Source organism: Dermochelys coriacea, chromosome 1 (genome assembly GCF_009764565.3).
Source record: "Dermochelys coriacea isolate rDerCor1 chromosome 1, rDerCor1.pri.v4, whole genome shotgun sequence".
NCBI lineage: Eukaryota > Metazoa > Chordata > Testudines > Dermochelyidae > Dermochelys > Dermochelys coriacea.
The window spans coordinates 55,466,097-55,485,064 of NC_050068.2; the positions used below are offsets into that span (position 1 = coordinate 55,466,097).

An 18,968-nucleotide genomic window follows, 5' to 3' on the forward strand; every position below is an offset into this window, starting at 1 on the left:
GCTTCAACATTAGAATTGTATTGCATACGAATGCTGTGCAAACATGAGAGCTGAGTTCACTATTGTTTCTCCAAAGTTTTGGCAGGCATTTTGTCAGTTCCCTAATGATGATTTTAACAGCTGGTAGCCTTTTTTCAAAGCCTTTTATAAAAAGCCCTAAATATGTGTAGATCTTCATTAATGCTGTAGTTGCTCCCAGAGTTATCTGTCAAACAGTTTCCTATTGTACAAAAAGTATAGCTTTCTAGCTAGTGACACAGCACTTATTAGACCTGAGATTTCTGACAGGCATCTGCTAATGAAAAGAGAACCTGGTGAGTAACTATTCAAAAAATAGATCTCTAGTATAGGATATCCAGAATAAACAACATCCAGTAGCTAACACTAAAAGTTGTGTATATGGCAGCTTTGTAAATCGCAGAGGACTACATCAGGCCATTGCAAAGGGACAACATGGTACCATAAAATAAACCAGGTATCTGATACTAGCTGCTGATTTATGGATAAACCAAATCTACTGAAAGATTTTTGCGAAGGAAATATCTTTTCTTTTACCTTCACAAGTCTTCTATGGGCTCCTCTGCTGCCCCCTGATGGCACTGTAAAACCCTGCAATTGCTGGGTTAAGAAGCATGCTGAATGTGGGAGTGATCGGAAATGATTATAATCAGTTCTCACAACTAGAAACAGCAGAGGAGCTGCCTGGCTGCAGCAGAGGAGTTTGAGTAGTGATAAAGAGAAAAGGTGTGTGCAACAGAGAGGGAGAAAGAGATGGAATGAAAAGAAGCCAAGATCACTTAATGCCAGCTAACTGAAAGCAGAGTCCCTGGAAGCTGAGCATGACTATAGTGTAACACAGGATCCAACTTTCACCGTATACTTTTATTGAAGAATCTATTTTGTGGTTTCTCATTCCAGACTTCCATTGGTTTAACAAGGTGAGTAAGACAGCACATAAGTTCTGTCAGGTATGAGAAATTCATTGGAAAGATGCTGATTTGCCAGGAATGTTTGCAGAATAAAGGACAATGTAGCATTTTGTACTTTGTCAGGAAGAAATGGACTGCAAAACTGGTATGGTAGAAATGAAATGGTTTTCTGAATATTTAAAAAATCCTCAATCTATGCAGTGAGAAATGTTTCTGTTGCTGAAGGATTTGGGGTCTTGGGGCAAAGATATCTGGAATTGTAGATCTACAGTGCAGTAGACTGAATTTATAAAGCAGAGTGTCTTCCTGTTTTATTCCTCAACAGTGTGAGGTGTTTGGAATTGATTGAAAGTGCAGCTTATTTTGTGCAGCCAAAGTATATTTTGAGCAATCAAATAATAAAAGACCAATTTGGACTCTGTTCTTTAATTGGATAACTAGTTATGGAAACAGTGTAAAGGGGGGTTTACGAGTGCCAAGGGGTCAGGCATGCTCACAGGAGGGAGTATCATTCTTATTTTGGTGAACACAACTCTGAAAATGTAAGGTTAGGACAGAAACCAACAGCAGCAAACCAGTTCAAAGTTAAAGCTACCCAGGGCTGAGAGTGGATGGGGCTGGGTTTACAGATTGGTCTGACCTACAGAAACTTCTCATTACTGCCTGGAGGAATAAGAGACAGAGTTTTAAAACAAGGGGAGCAATATCTGAGAAAGTGTTAGCATGTCATGAGTTTGCTGTAGTTCGAGCCGCCCCTGAAGCCACCATTCTGGGGCAACTCTGGCCCCTCTCCATCGGCACAGCTGGCACGAAAGGGAGAGGGACTGGAGCAGGTCAGCTGTGCTGAGACTGAACAGGATGTGGAGAGAAAATATATCCCCTGGAGCTCTGCTCTATGGATTCCATCTTTGCTATCACATGGGAACAGCAGACCAGGGAGTGACCAAAGGATCTGCAGCTATGTAGGTCCACTGGCCAAATTTCCTCATAGGGCCATGCAGGTGCTTTGACAGCTACTGTGACCATCCCCATGGTGGCTGAATAACTTGTCCCCTTGACTCAAGATGCTCTCCCTTACACCTGTACAGCACAAGAATAATTCCATTTGAGTCAATGAAGTGACACCAGTGTAAAAACTGAGGTAAGAAGGATCACAGCGTGGGCCTTTGTCTCTAACTTTACCCAGTTGTGTCTGGGTTTTTCATTACTTGTGGTACTGTGTGTACCATCAAGTGATTTTTTTTTGAGACCCCCTGCAATATCTATTGTGGGCAAAATGAGGGTGCCTATCTGCATTACTTTAGCATTCTATACGCCTCTCCACTCTATTGATTCAGTGTAGTTTTTAGTGGTCATTTAAATTTTAATTTCTTGTAATGGCATTTTTCTAAAGGAAATATCCCTCAATTTGCCTGGCAACCGAGTTACTCCTTCACATCTGTTATAACTAATTACATACAGCAAATGCTTTTTGTCCTTAATATGCATTACAATCCTGCAGACAGGAGTCTTGGCATGTTTACTAGACTTTATAGCACTTTCCAAAGTAGATCGATCATACAGGATTCAGATCCAACCTGATAAATGGGTGCATATCACCTGTAATCTGGTGAAATTATATAGAGGTTATGTGCATATGCCCTGTTGCATGTGTACCTATGAAACCATCGTGCCTTTTGCTTTCTTAATACTATGTCTTTACATTTTTAAAAAACTCTCCCTCTGTGCAGAACTCAGTTTTAGTCATGTAATAGGATGGCTGTAGTTGCTGGGGCCAGCCACTAGAAGGAGAAATGATCACACATACTGAGTCTCATGGGGTAGCTGTGCTAGTCTGTATCCATAAAAACACCAAGGAGTCCAGTGGCACCTTAAAGACTAACAGATTTATTTGGGCATAAGCTTTCTGCATCTGAAGAAGTGGTTTTTTACCCACGAAAGCTTATGCCCAAATAAATCTGTTAGTCTTTAAGGTGCCACCGGACTCCTTGTTTTTTGATATTCAGAGGTTTTTTATTTTAATTAAATGCATTGGTAAAGGATAGGTAAAGTAGTTTTAGCAAAAAGTACAACTATAAAAGTATTTTCTGTTGATTACATTGCCTGCTTTTAAAAAAAAAAAATATTGGGTGTTTATATTTTTCTCATAATGGCCAAAGTGATTTAATGAGACCATCTTATGGATATGTCACTAGCCATGTCTCATTTCTAAAAGCAGTCTACTTTTGGATTGTTCAGGAATAAAACTTGCAACCAATGTCCTCGGTTTAATCCATTCTTTTCTACATTTAAAACAGACCTCTCTCATTTGGCTTTTATAAGAGTATATACTTTTACTTTGGTAAAGAGTTAACAAGGCTTTTGATCTGCATTGTTGTTTTGAGCCAGGGGGTCTTGCTAGCATTTTGAAAATTGTATACAACCTACCACTACCACATTGTTACCTCCACCCACCTTTGCCCACTAAGTGCACTTCATTGCCAGTTTCTTTCATTTAAAAACTTGTCCATTGTTGCAGTCCAAAAGCACAACATTTGCTCTTCAGAAGTATCTTTGAGCCAGGGTTGGTTTAGTGGCATGCTGAGTGTGAGGGGGGAGGGGATGGAGTGAACTCCCCCAGAATTGGGTCACTTCTGACTAGCCATCTTATTGTGGACAAATGAAAAGTCAGCTTTTTGCCAACAGGTACCACACAGCATTTTCTGAGATAAAACAGTAGCATCTTCTGAGAGTGGAGGAAGGGTGGTAACACAGATACAACTGTAAAAATTGCTGGCAAATTACTTTTTAAATGTATCCCCTTTATTATGGACACCAATTTTACTCTTTCAAAAATCACTGTCTTAATGGTGGCCTTGATCCTGCACAGTGCAGACAGGGAGCATAGTACAGAGTATAAAGACATGAGCGAGACTGGGAGCGCAGGGGGAGCTGATCCTGCATTAATGAAAGCTCTGCTGTATGGCTGCCAGAATGCTCCTGACTAATAGCAGCAGCAAGGCCAAAGGGGAGCAGTTAGCTAAGTGCTGTGTTTGCACTCTGTGGGTGGCACTGAATTCCTCTATTTCAGACACACCCACTTGTGCACCCCCACATCATTCCCCTTTTTTGCCATGTGTGCTACTCTTTTTCTATACAGTCTCCTCTCACTTACACCCCTGTCACATGGTTGATTTCAGTGGCATTATTCCTGATTTACAACAATGTAATGTGAGAGGTGAATCAAGCCTTTAACATTCAGTTTATAGTGGGGTTAGATTTGCTAGTATGCTCTGGCTACTTGGTTCTGCTCCAGCAATCTGGGTGTGTGGCTGCTTTGGGTGGCTGGGGTAGGCACAAAGCTGCTAAAGCAAAGCAGTGAATCTGGCCCATCATTTCTAGTTCATTAAAAACAACTTATTATTGGTTTCAGAGTAGCAGCCATGTTAGTCTGTATTTGCGGCATCTTAGACTAACTTATTTGAGCATAAGCTTCTGTGAGCTACAGCTCACTTCATCAGATGCATTCAGTGGAAAATACAGGGGGGAGATTTTTACACACACACAGAGCGAGAGAGAACAACAACAAAAAAAACCAAACACAAAAAACATGAAACAATGGGTATTACCATACACACTGTAAGGAGAGTGATCACTTAAGATGAGCTATTACCAGCAGGGAGGGTGGAGGGAAGGAAGAAAACCTTTTGTGGTGGTGATCAAGGTGGGCCATTTCCAGCAGTTGACAAGAACGTCTGAGGAACAGATGTGGGGGGGGGGGGGAGAGGCTGTCTGTAAGCAAGGACTGGCCTGTCTCCCAAGATCTGAGAGTGTGATGGGTCGTCCTTCAGGATAGGTTGTAGATCCTTGATGATGCATCATAGGGCCTAATCGTATCAGCCACACTATCAGAGGCTCATTCACCTGCGCATCTACCAATGTGATATATGCCATCATGTGCCAGCTCTGCCATGTACATTGGTCAAACTGGACAGTCTCTACGTAAAAGAATGAATGGACACAAATCAGATGTCAAGAATTATAACATTCAAAAACCAGTCAGAGAACACTTCAATCTCTCTGGTCACTCGATTACAGACTTGAGGGTGGCTATCCTTCAACAACAAAACTTCAAAAACAGACTCCAACGAGAGACTGCTGAATTGGAATTAATTTGCAAACTGGATACAATTAACTTAGGCTTGAATAGAGACTGGGAGTGGATGGGTCATTACACCAAAGTAAAACTATTTTCTCCCCCACTGTTCCTCAGACATTCTTGTTAACTGCTGGAAATGGCCCACCTTGATCATCACCACAAAAGGTTTTCTTCCTTCCCTCCACCCTCCCTACCTGCTGGTAATAGCTCATCTTAAGTGATCACTCTCCTTACAGTGTGTATGGTAATACCCATTGTGGTGTGTGTGTGTGTGTGTGTGTGTGTGTATATGTATATAATCTCCCCACTGTATTTTCCACTGAATGCATCCGATGAAGTGAGCTGTAGCTCACGAAAGCTTATGCTTAAATAAATTTGTTAGTCTCTAAGGTGCCACAAATACTCCTTTTTCTTTTTACAACTTATTGTAATACCCTTATTTCTATCTCTAGAGCTACACCAGACAGTGATCACCAATGGCTGCTGGCCTGGAGAAAGCTTGTCACCGGTGCATATCTAAAATTGCCAGCAACGGTAAGTCACAGTTTTAGAAGTAATAGCCTTCTATTACTTAAATGGCCCTATGGTTACTACAGTTAGAAAAATGGGCTACTACCACATTCATTGCAAGTTAAGGGCATGAGAGTTTAGGCAGCCATACCATCTTCTGCTATGATCTCACCAGACCTGACAAACTAAGGGCCTGACCCAAAACCCAGATAAGTCAATGGAGGCTCTGGGCATAGGATCAAGCCCAAATGTCATTACTCCGCACCAGGCAGGAGTAGACTAACTCCTACCTAAATCAATTAGCACCTCACAGGAGGGACTCAGCATGCTGCAGGATTGGGTCCTAAACGCAGATGGTCCTGGTCCATACATAGATGGGAGAATCTCAAACTTCTGATTCTGCCTTCTTAGTCAACACTAAACCAATATACCAGCATGGTGTTAGGAGGCACATTGGTGCTCCAGATGTGATGTAAAACTGAGGTCTGGGTATGGAAGAACCCATGGCCACACAAGGCATGTTAACTCTAGTGTCATGGTCAAATTAAATTTTATAAATACATTCTGCCTAACTAATTTCCCCCTACAATTTCCATTGGATGCAGTACTTTTCTTCCCTGGCTGAAGTATTGTTGTTTTTGTGTGTTTTAGAGAGACAGATTGACAGATGTTATAACAGTTGTATTTATGAAGTATTCCCCTGCTGTGGTGCTTGCAGGGAAATCAAAAACACCTTAAAACACTTTACAGTGTACTGCACTGAAGAGCCAAATCTAGTGTAATTCTTTTCAAATGGGGTCCTACACATGATTTGCCATAGATTTACAATGGAGAACACCTATAAAAAATAGTCCAGGTTGACATCTTGTGGGAATGAATCTCATACCTTGCAACCTCCCATAGCAAAATCACAACCAGCTTTTGATCCAAAGTACAATGACCAGACTCCCAAAAAGTCACATGATATTAGACTCAAACACCTGCCAGGACAAGTCTTACTTAAACTGTAAGCTCTTTGGGAAAGGGACCATCTGTTTGCTCCATGTTTGAGCCGCACCTGGCACAATGTGGTTCTGATCCATGTCTGGGGCCCCTAGGCTCTATGGTGATTTTACTAACACAAATGGAGGATTTCTCCAGTATGGCCTGGGCCTATGCAATTCAAGGCTTTAAAACCAACAGGGCCATCTTAAAAATCATTCTGCCATTTTAGAGTGTCAAGGTAAAGATAAAGAATATGGAGGGGGCTATAATGGGATCTTGGCTGCTCCTGAGTCCTGTGAGCAGACATGCCACTGTGTTCTGCACTAGCAACAAGTAGTGGACAAGCCCTGTCAAAAGTCATGGTAAGAGGGTGATCACAGGGTAAATAAGGTTGTACCTGTACATTTTTATGAGAAATTTTTTCCTCTCAGCCTAAGACCCAACCCATGGCATCGGGGTGGCCAACAGGAAAACCAAATCCTTAACCTGGCTTCTGCTATGTCTCCTTTGTGTGCTGTGCTCCAAATTCCTAGTGCCTTTACTTTTAAGCCAGGGGTCTCAAACTCAAATGACCACAAGGGCCACATGAGGACTAGTGTATTGGCCCGAGGGCCACATCACTGACACCCCCACATCACTGCCCCTGGCCCCACGCCCACTCCACCCCTTCCATGAGGCCCTTCCTCCATTCCAACCCCTTCCCCAAAGCCCCACCCCAACTCCACCCCTCTCTACCCCCAGGTGGTGCAGGAGGGGTGCAAGGTGCAGCAGGGGGCTCAGGGCAGGGAATGGGGTGCAGGAGAGTGCAGGGTGTGGCAGAAGGTTGGGGGCAGGCAGGGGGCTGCCACCCCAGAGCTGCTCTAGGTAAGTAGCACCAGGCCAGAACCCCCACCCTAAATCCCTCCTGCACCAACTCCATGCCCCACCCCACACCCCTCCTGCACCCCTGCCCTGAGCCCCCTGCCATTCTGCTCCAGGAAGCAGCCAGAACCATGTACTTCCGACCCGGGGGGGGGGTGCCCACAGGGCTCCATGTGCTGCCTTGCAGCTCCTCCAGGTACCTCCCCCAAAGCTCCATTGGCCAGAGTTCCCTGTTCCTGGCCAATGAGCTGCAGGGGTGGGGGCGGTGCCTGGAAGCCAGGGCAACGCATGGAGCCCTCTGCCCACACTCCATGGGCCCCAGGGATGTTGTGCTGGCTGCTTCAAGGAGTGGCAGAGGGCCACGGGGCAATCCCGTGGGCCAGATGTGGCCTGCGGGCTGTAGTTTGCCTACCCCTGGCCTGGAGGTAGGATGGGAGGGAGGGGGCACAGGCTGCTTGGCGGGCCGCAGGAAATAGCTCCACGGGCCGCGTGTTTGAGACCCCTGCTTTAAACCCATGATTTTTTTCCAAATCCAGAGTCTCGTATTCAGTTATGAGAAAGAAAATGCCTTCATATTATTTGCCCACTCAACATAATTGAAACCTCACCCAAACCAATTATTGTATTCCTCAGTCTGGTTGCTACTCCCAGGTCTCATATGGATGCTTTTGCCTCCAGTTGATAGAGCTCCCTGAAAATTCAGAATAAATGTCCATGAATGATTAAGCCACTACACACCTTGTTCCATAACAGAATGACCTAAAATTCAGAACCCCCTGAAATAGTCTTCTGCAAAGATTACAATAAAATGCACAAAAAGAAAAGGAGTACAAAGTGAGCTGTAGCTCACAAAAGCTTATGCTCTAATTTGTTAGTCTCTAAGGTGCCACAAGTACTCCTTTTCTTTTTGCGAATACAGACTAACACGGCTGCTACTCTGAAACCAATAAAATGCAGATTCTCAAAAGCTAAATTATACTTTAGTTACTGATTCCAATACATTAGAACTTCAGCTAAATATTTCTCACCAATCTCCTGTCCAGTTCTTCAAATGTAGCCTAAAATAGTCTGACTGAAAGCAATTAAGTCCAAAAGACTTTGCTGCTATTAAATCACCCTACTGCTCCTCTATCAAATGGCACAGCAAGAGCCCACAATGAATCTTACCTTCTCCCCTGAGGAGATACCAACTGCCTAGGTGAAAAACCCCACCAAGTTAGAGGGCTGTCATCTAAGTAAGGGCCAGGCCAGAATTGACCTAGGTTGTGAAATCTGCAAGATCCCACTCTGAGGAAATAGAACTGTAGGCAACATTGCTGAGTCAGATTCTCTGTTCCCATCTCTTCTTTGCATTGCTTCAGTGACACAAAGGCACTAGAAAGTCACACTGACTGGCTGAGGATTCACTTGGTGGGGAACAGTCCTCAGCTCACATAGGGCTTCTATGTCACCCCATGAATAAAGAGCATAAGGAGTAGTGAGGAGGGTCCAGAGCACTCTGCTCTGGCTTTGCTTATTTTGTAAGTGGCTGCTTGGGAGCTGTGAACATCTGGCACAGTTTAGAGAAGCCCCCAGACTGCTCTAAACTGCACCAGGGCAGTGGCTGGTTCAGAACTGCATCAAGAAACAAGATGTTTCAGCAACCTGACAGCTCTCCATCACCTCTGTCACCCCCTGTGGAAACCATGCACAGCAGAGAATCTTGGTCATTATTTTTACCCCTCTCTGGATTTCCGGACAAAAAGGGCAGAGGCAGTGTATTTTCAGATTTTTGTTCCTACCACAAACAATCAATGTTACTATTTTCTGCTGGTGTTATAGTGCCACCAGGGCTTCAGGGGTGACTGATGGAATAAGTTACCCTGTTTTAAAATTAAAAAATGAGTTTGATTCTAATCTCACATGCTGGCTTGAGTCAGGAGTAACACCACGGAAGTCCGTAAAGTTACCCTAGTGTAAAGCGGCTCAGAATCAGGCCCATTGCATTCTGGCACTGCAGTTGAGTTGTCAGACTTCCTCCATCTTTAATCTTCCAAGATGTGGCTTTTCTTTATATTTAAGTGCAAAACTCAACCCAACCTTAACTATGGGTCAGCTGTGTGACTGGTGCCTCCAAAATGGATTTTTCCATTACTTAAAACACAAATGCTAATTAATCTCAACTTCACATTTCTCATTGCCCTTTAAATTTTTTCAAAAAGCATTCATGAAGAGGCAGTTCTAATGCTAGATATAAACCTAATGATTTAAAGATATTTAAATGGTTAGCATACCAGCACAGCATCATTTGAAATTCCTCTTTGTGTTTTTTGGTACAATACATTAGACTCAGAGCATCAAGGCGAACTGTAGTTAAGTGGCCAAAAGGCATTAGAGCCAATTTTCAATTCCAGTTGTATTAAAAAGCAAATGGGTTATATGCTGTAGTTCATGTAGTTACTGCTAAAATCCTGTTCAGATATAATTGATGCTCATGTAGCCTATCCTATTGTGATTTTTAGCAATTAAGGGGCTATTACTATAGAACAAACAACCTTTTATAGCTAAATGGAAACTGGCTGTCCAGTATTAGTTGCACTGTCAGACACTGAGGTGAAGATGGTCAGGCCTACTGGCTGGAGCCAAGGGACAGAGGCTGAATCTGGAGTCAAGAACAGGTCTGGAACAAGGCAAAAGTAGGTCCTGGGTTGCCAAGCTGAGGCCTGTGGAGTTTGTCACTACGGTCAGGCAAATGATTGTTCTGAGCCATGAAGCAACTTTGAACAGACTCAGCTGCTGTTTCCCCCTATGAGGCTTATATACCTGCCCTGAGAGTCACAAGACCAGCTCCTGGCTTGGCTGGAGCCTAGCATAGGAATGACTCATCCCAGCAAGAGGCTTAATCAGGTTCTAGGTCAGGGATGACTTATCACCTCACCTGAACTCTTAATGTAAAGAAGATGCTTTTATTATTGCATTGCAGAGAGATGTGTTTAATGTCAGGACAAACTGATAGACATATTCATAGTCATAGATTCCAAGGCCAGAAGGGACCACTGTGACCATCTAGCCTGATCTCTTGTATACCATAGAACTTCACCAAAATAATTCCTACAGCATATCTTTTAGAAAAACATCCAATCTTCATTTTAAAAGGGTCAGTGATGGAGAATCTATGATCCTTGGTAAATTGTTCCAATAGTCAATTACCTCACTGTTATGAATTTACACTTAATTAAGAAATCCCCATTGCTATCACATGGGCAGTTAAAATCTTCAGCCCACTCAGTGGTACGTTCACTGTTCTTCCCTGGGTGACAGTCCATTCTTGAGCTCAACCAGGAACAAAAGAGGGTTAATCAAACACTTGCCCTTCCATCTTCATCAATACTAACGAAGTAGAAGCAAATGTCCCCTTGTTTTGGTTTAGTGAACCCTTGCTTTACTTCTCCACAGAAAATAAAGGACAATTAAATTCTTCAGGAAGGGAGAAGAGGAGCATGAGGAGCTAGGAAATTGGGATGTGGAAAAATCCATACTTAAAAAAAAATTTAAAGGGCAGAAAGCAGGCTTCTGAGTTTTGTTCTTTCATTGGGATGGCAGGGTTGCCAGGAAGATTGAGACCCAGCTATGGATTTAATTTACTCTTTGTCAAACCCTAGTCAACTGACAATAACATCAAGGTTTAGGAGTGTCAGTACATGCACTGTTACTTGTATCCCAGACTCACTAAGGAAGATCAGCTTGTGTCCCAGACATGCAGCTAGTTGATCAGTCCTGGACTTGTTGTTAAGCTGTTTGAAAGGATATTCCTGTCATCCTGCTCTTGAGTCCAGCACTGACTGGTCGAATCAAATCGTAATGCAGGTTTGGGATGGCAAACAGTGGCTGCAGAACTTTTGAGTGTGCAAGGTCATGTTCCTGGATCGGTATGCAGAGCTCTCCCCAGCCTCCCAGCAGGGACACCAAAATGAGAGGGAGCACTGACAGTGAAGAAGTGAGTGGCAATCACACACTCGTGGAAACCTGCAATGCCAGATTGCTACCGGTCAGTGGGGAATCATTTTGGAGTTAGAAAATCCACTGTCATTGTCATACAAGTGAGCAGGGCCATTAATCCTCTCCTGTACCAGGCCCTCTTGCCCCAGAGTACATCAAGAGAAACGGCTATTGTTCTATGGTTATGTAAGCACTAGTGGATCACTGGAAATGTTTCGCTGCCCTCAGTGTTGGCTGGTCGGGGAAGGTGCATGACACTCACATCATTAAAAACACAGGACTGTTTAAAAAAAAAAAAAAAAAAAATCTACAAGCAAGGACTTCCTTTCCCAACTATTGGATTACTACTGGTGATGTTGAAATGCCAATAGTGATCCTGGGGGACCCAGCCTACCCCTTACTCCCTGGCTCATGAAGCTGTACACTGGCCACCTCAACAGCACCAAGGAAAGATTCAACTACTGGCTCAGCAGATGCAGAATGACAGTTGAATGCACTTTTGGTAGATTGAAGGGATGCCTGTGTTGTTTACTGACAAGATTGGATCTTGGTGAGAAAAATATTCCAATGGTTATAGCTGCCTGCTGTGTCCTGTAAAATATCTATGAAGCAAAGGGGGAAAAGTGGGCACCAGGGTGGAGGCAGAACAGCTGTCTGCTGAGTTTAAACAGCCAGACACAAGGGCTATGTGGCTCAGGGAGGCTTTGAAAGAGCATTTTACCAGTGAGCCACAGTAATGCATTGTGGTGGTCTGTGCTCTATTGGGCCATGCAGTGTGAGGGCCTGTTAGGAGTTGTGTGTTACTTGGTGCAGGGCCATCCTAAGGGTGGGCAATCTGGGCATCAGCCCAGGGCACCATAATCAGGGGGTGCCATGATGAAGAACCCAGGGGCTAGGGCTCCCGCTCTCTGCCTGTGGGGTGCAGCTTGGCATGGCAGAAGCACCTGCCTCCCTGCTCTGGAGTGGCAGTCCCCTTCCCTCTGCCCAACCTGGTTTCCCAGCCTGGCTTCTAGTTCCACCTCTGCACTCTGCAAGCTGGGGCACTCTTTCCTGCCACCCTCTGGGACTGTCCCAGCTCCGCCATTCCTCATTCCATGGGCGGCCTGAATGAAAGCGATGCCACCCAATGGAAGGAGAGCAGGGCTTCTCAACTGGCCAAAGGGGACCTGGAAGTTGCTGGGGGAGTGGGGCGTGGGGAAGGGATCTAAAACTGCAGGGCAAAGAGACCAGTAAGTCTGGGGGAGTCCTGACCCTGCACCCCAGCTCCCAGGGGGCCCCTCCCTATGCCTTCAGGTCTCAGTCCTCCAGCTTCCTGTGGGGGCCCTCCCTGTGCCTCCCAGGGGGGCCCCTCCCTCTGTCCCCTAGTCCCAGCTATCCTCTATGCCCACCCAGCTCCCGGGGGCCTCTCTCTCTCTGCCCCCAGGTCCTAACCTCCTGGTTCCCAGTTAAAAGCAAATACATAATACATTTATGGAACAGAAATTAAAGAGGAAGGAACAGTCAAGTCTATTTTAGCTACACATACACTGACCTGTGAGAGCCACAGTTAATGTATGTGATGTGGTGGTTGTCCTTACTGTCCCCTGGTGTGAAGTGGTAGGGGTAGGGATGCAGACCCTGATGCCATGTGCAATGTTGAGGAGGGTGTGTGTTTGTGCCGGGGGGGTGGCATGGAGGTGCTATACTGGAGTACTGCAAAGAGAGGTGAGCCCATGTTTGCTGAACCTGTAGGTTCATAAGAGTCTCCAACATCTATGTTTGCTGCCAGCAAAACCTCATTATGTCCTAGTGCATCTCCCTCTCTTTTTCTTCCTGGGCCTTTTTCTTCTTTGGTCTTTCCTTCTCTGTACAGTCTACTGTGTTCATCCTTCAGGCCCTCTACTCACTGTCTGATGCAGCACTGGCGTGCAGGATCTTGTGGAACATGTCATCCGGAGTCCTCTTCTTTCTCCTCCTTATCTGGCTCAGGTGTTCTGGGGGGGTGGAAGGGGAACCCCTCAAGGCCGAAAAAGCAGCAGGCAGCAGCTACAGATGAAATACATAAAGGTACCACTGTGGAAAGTGAAACTTAAGATTCAGAACTCCCTTCCCTTGCTCCCCTAAAGCTTTATACTAGACATGTTTATTGATGCTTCTGCCTCGGAGTGCTTGGCACTGAATACTGGCACCATTTTCCACAGGCAGGGGGGATTGTTATCCTCAGGAGTGAGATATCACCTACAGAGGCACAGAGAGCATAACTGCTGCTGGCATCCCAAAGCCACTCAGCCTGTATGCTACTAGCCTGGGTACTGAAATGGAGCCAGCCGAAGTTATCGCTGACTGGTGTGGGAAAGCGTCCTACCTCAGAGGAAGAAATAAGGCTGCCATCCCTAGAAATCTTCAGGAGAGGATTGCAGAATACTTCCATAAAAGTTTCATCAAGATTTCTCAGGAGGATTTAAGGGACATCTCTATGTACCTGAACAAACTGCTCTGCATGGCTCTCTGGCCTAACTTTACAGGGGAAATGAAGCAGATACCAACGCTACCTCCCTTTGTTGTATTGCTACCTGGTCTAGTAGGAGTAACTTAATGAAAAGTTGAGGGCTGTGTCCTGCTGAGTTGGGGGAGCCATCACTGTAATGGGAAATAAATTTACACACATGCCTCAGGCTCCTTCCCCTGCCTCAGGCTCGCCTGTGCTCAACCGCTGGGACTGTCTGGACTGCAGTGGAGTCTGAAATAGTCCTGCCTTGTGGTATAGCTGGAACCCCTGGCTGTATGTTCCCCATCCTCCTCCTCCTCCTTGCTGTTCATGGCAGGGGCCTGTGACTTGGGTTCCTCAAAGGTATCCAGAGTGGTGGTGGTTGTGAGGGCGTGTCTCTACCAAGTCTGGCATGCAGCTCTTTGTAAAAGCAGCAGGTCTGTGGCTTAACAGCGGATTGATTGTTGGTCTCACTGGTATGCCTGCCACAGTTCCTTTGCTTTCACCTGGCACTGCTGCTGATTCCAGTACTACACCTTACCCTGCCCCCTCAATGCAGTCTTCTCATAGATGTCCACATTTCTATGGCTAGTCCATAGCTGTGCCTGCACAGCCTCCTCTCTCCACAGGCCCCGGAGAGTCAATATCTCCTGTCTTCTCCAAGCCGGAGTGCATCTGGCATGTGTAACTGGCATGGTCAGCTGGGAAGTTGCACACAACAGCGAAGAGCTGCTGGGTGTGGTCACCAAGATGGACAATCAAGAAAAGGCATTTCAAAAAATTTGTGTGGCTGTTAAGGGGCAGCGAAGTTCACAATGGTGACCCGAGCGGTCAGTGTGGGGAACTGTGGGATAGCTGCTGGAGGACCATTAGGGTCAACACAAGTAACTCAGTGTCTACATTTGTGCTGCATCAACCTCTGTACATTAATCGTGGCTTAATGCCAATTGGGGAGGTGGCATTATGATATCGGTGTAATGGAGAGTTTATAACGATGGGAGACAAATTTAAGTGTAGACCTATGCACAGCTAGGTCAACGCAAGGTGGCTTATGTTAACTTGACTTTGTAGTGTAGGCCAGGCCTCACATACACTATACACACACCCTTACACCAACTCCCACCCAACTATCTCAGATCTTCTTTCTAAATCCCTAACCCTGCGTTGGAGAATTGCTTTAATTACTGGGAAGCAATAAAATATTAATAAATGTATCTACACATTGTGCACCCAAGCCCCATTACATTGCCACTTTCCACAGTTACATCTGATGAGTTCACAGTGCTATAGCAAAACACTTAGGTAATTATGGAATTCATCTGGATGTTGGTGGTGTCCTGTCCAGCGGAGCCCTTCAATCTCTTAGCAGATTGCTATAGCCTCCTACAAAAACAGGCAGCAGACTATAGAACAAACAGCATTTAGTAGTGATGGTAAAAGTATGGCCAGCAACATGACAGGTAAACATGGGACATCTGGGTTGTAACCTAGTCCACCTGGGTTCTTATACTACATGCATGTCATCATGATATCTAAGAAAGGTGGGTGGATGGGCTGTGCTCCTCAGCCACTTTTGAAAATTCTGACACATACCTTGAAGCAAACCATTATTTAGCTTGTCATTTTAGCACTGTATTTTGGATTTTTTTTAAAAGAAGTAAACGCTAATGGCTTGAGATCATGTGAAACCTCAAATGTTCTTGAAACTACCATGGTAACACAATAAAGGCTGAGGAGCCCACAAATGAATTGGTGTCACGTAAGTACTCTGTGGCAACCCATTTCCTTCACAGGATGAGAGAGAGGGCTTGGCTGTGTGGTCTAAGCCTCAGCACGTAACTAGAGACAGCAAAAGCATGCTGGAGGAGAGGAGCGGGCAGGATGGAGAGCGGGGGTACAATGGCAACGCTAGGGACAAAGTAACAGCTTAGATCTCAAATCATCAGAGGGAAGAAGAGAAGGAGAGAGTCAAGCGGGAGACAAATCAGAAACTAGTAACTCTGCTAGACAAAGGGTCAGAGTCATTGTAGCACATGAAGCACACATTCACGGAGGCTAGCCCCCTACCCTGCCCCTTCTACTCAAGGCCCTGCCCCACTTTTACCTGCTGGGGCCAGAGGAGCTCTGGGCCCAGTTGGACAGCCCGAGGCACCCTGCATGCCAGCCTGAGCTTCCCCAAGCCCCGGCCCCCTGGAGGAGCTCTGAGCCCCGCCACAGCCTGGCCCTGGGGCTGTGTTGGGGAGTATTAGCAAGGGTTTGGGGAGGCTTAGCCTCCATTACGCTCTGCCTACAGACAGAGTCACTATGGTGCCTGAGAATTCAGCATCCACGCCCACAGTTCAGATTCTGCTGTTGACCACAAAGTTCAGAGAATGGGCAGAACCTAACCCAGCTGCTTCCTTCTAGTTGCACTTCCAGGCTCCCAGAGCATGAGTTCTTCCTAGTCATCCACTTCCCAACACAGCAGGCCCTCTCCACAAACGGGCTCTCTTTTGGGCCAGACACATAGGAACAAACTTCTCCTCCTCCCTGCAATCCAATGAGACATTCCCAGAGCAAGGGGCTTTCTTGACTACCTGCCTCCCCAACCAGTTGTCCAGGTTCCAGGTATGGGTTCCCTGAACACAGTTTCTTCTGGGCCAACCTTAGAAAATCAGGAACCCATCTCCCCTTGTCCAGTGAGAGTGCTCCCAGAACACAAGTTTCCTTTTCTTGCCACTTGCTATGAGGGGTCGGATCAGGAGGGTGAGTTTCTCTCTCCCCGTTGTGAGGACATATGGACACCAACACAAAAATGTTGCCATTTCACTTCCATGAACTGTTGTAAAAACAGAGGTGTTCCCAGCTCTAGGAGCATGGCACTGTCTGCGCTACCTTTGCATACGACAGTTTTCCTGGGCAGCTTAGCCCAGATCCACAAAGGTATTTAGGTTCCTAACTTTCCATTGATTTGTCCTAAGTCCAGCCAGGGGCAGCACAACCTAGACAAAACAGCCAGTATCTATCTGTGCCATTAGAGGAAAACTCCACAAGTATAAGGGAAAACAATCTTTAGTGCTGCTAGTGAAGTTTTGTGACTGGCTACAGAACCCTGCCAATTGTATAGTCAATTGTTGACTGTCTCACTTTGTTAAACATGAATCTGGAAACATTCCCAGATGGTGCATCTGCACCTCCAATGCGAGATCTCAGAGCATGAGGCTGAATGAGGCAATAATGAGGAAATAAATTCCCAGTGACTGCTTAGGGAAGAGAATTCATTAACTTTCTTTTTCTCTTGCTCTGAGTGGTCCCTGCTGCCTCTTTCCTCCTCCAAAATCAGGCTAGGGGATAGAAAGCAGGCAAATACAAAACCAAACACCTGTGCGCCAGATGTGCAGTTGTACACGTACATGTGCCCCGCCAAGCCATTTATAGAGTATACTGGAGCCTATTCCAGTGGTTTTTCTTTAGAACTGATCATAGAGAATATCCATTGCACATTTAAGAATCATGATTCTTCTTCATATGGTTCTCTTCATTCTGTACCCACGTGGTGAGTGCAGGAGAGGGCTGGGCAGGGAAAATGGCAGTGGGAGAGATGACCTACATTCTGCTACACTAGTCATGCTACTTACTTACTTTAAACTCCAGACAGTTAACTCAACTACTGAACACTTGAACTGTTCTCTCTGGAATATTAGGTAAATGGGGTTACCTAGGCAACTAGTAGTAGTTCATGGGTACGATTTAGAGTTCAACCCAATTTTAATGAAAATCATTCCAGTGTATTAGAATAATAATCTGGGTAATGGAACAGTGAGAGGGTCCTAGTATAGAACTTGGCATGCAATGAAGTGCAAGATTCTGTGCAAAATTGTTTTAATGAGAGATTTTTCTATAAAGGCTGTTTGAAAGAGCTTAGCCAAGTGTAGGCCTCTTTGCAGACACCTGACACACAGGGAGAATTTCTGCACTGGGCTGTGTTTGAGAAAAAAAGAGAGGATGGTGCAGAAAAAAAATGGAGGGGATGAAGAAACAGAAGTGCTTTCTTCATCTCGAAATACCTTCAGCTAGTGGATATGTTACATACACTATGTTTGGGGCTGAAGGAGTGATGTGTAAGAGCTCAGACCTCAGTACACAGCTAATAAAGTTAACGTAGTGTATGGGAGGTAGCATTGTCCAGTGGTTAGAGCCCAGGTCTAGGAGTCAGGAGACCTGGGTTCTGTTCCCAGATCTGTTACTGCTCTTGATTGTTATTACACCTTTGTGTCTCCATTTCTCCTTCTGTGAGATAGCGATAATCATTCTTACCTTCCGTTGGAAAGCACTCTGAGGTCTATGAATAAGACATGCTATATAATACCTATGTGTGCCAGTGCAGCGGCTAAAGGTGCTGGGGCTCCATCCATCCCTGTGCACTGAGACATGAAGATGGGGTTTGAACTAGCAGGGCTGAGCTGTGCAAAGCTGCCTGGGGACTACGCCCTACAGTTTGCTTTGTGTGGGGCTGGCCCCAAACCAACTCGTGAATGTTTACTTCAAGGTTCAAATTTGGCAAACTCGGACCTCCAAAGGAACATCATACTGCCTTTCTTCTCAATGGCCTTTTTCTATCCTCTGAGCCACCTCTATGTTCTTTTAGTGCTCTTACTCACCACTGGGATCTATTTGCAACCTGAGCAACATGTAACCCTTGGAACTCCATAATAACATTTTTACAGTTACTTTGCAGAGCAGAATTTCAGTTTAACAATGCTGAATGCCCATCATGAGGCTGCAGAGTTGACCACTATTGATAAGAATAGGAAAAGATCAGACTTATCTTGCTGCAATTGTTTCTGTCGTCTTGCACAGATAGGCAGACGCTGCTGCATTGGGATGCATTTTAAAAATGTTTGTTACCTTTACAAAGGCTAGAAATGTAATATTTTGAAAATGAATGCTTGACTTTTGCAGAAGATGATGAAGCCACCACCAGTGCTGGTATATGGTGCCTGCTCTGCAGCCCACAGAGCTCAATGAAAGGAATCCAGGCCCGTGATGAACAGGCTATTACTGGCTGCTCCAAGGTAGTGAGACTGCTCAAGTGTCACTGTAAAATTCAGTGTCAGCAGAT

General features: G+C 45.3%; 1 protein-coding gene across 3 annotated transcripts in view; it reads left to right on the top strand.

The window, feature by feature from the left end:
• The first annotated feature begins 695 nt into the window (after positions 1-695).
• TMEM272 (transmembrane protein 272) overlaps positions 696-18,968 on the top strand; it is a 29,120-nt gene continuing 10,847 nt past the window's right edge. The window contains exons 1-2 of one of the 3 annotated variants that reach the window (XM_038412273.2): positions 696-938; positions 5,520-5,601. In XM_038412273.2, the coding sequence (XP_038268201.1) occupies positions 5,544-5,601 (58 nt within the window). In that variant the 5' untranslated portion in view covers positions 696-938; positions 5,520-5,543. Of the gene's footprint in view, positions 939-1,996; positions 2,071-5,519; positions 5,602-18,808; positions 18,922-18,968 lie in introns of those variants that run through there. The other 2 variants (XM_043504471.1, XM_043504472.1) reach the window with 2 other exon arrangements.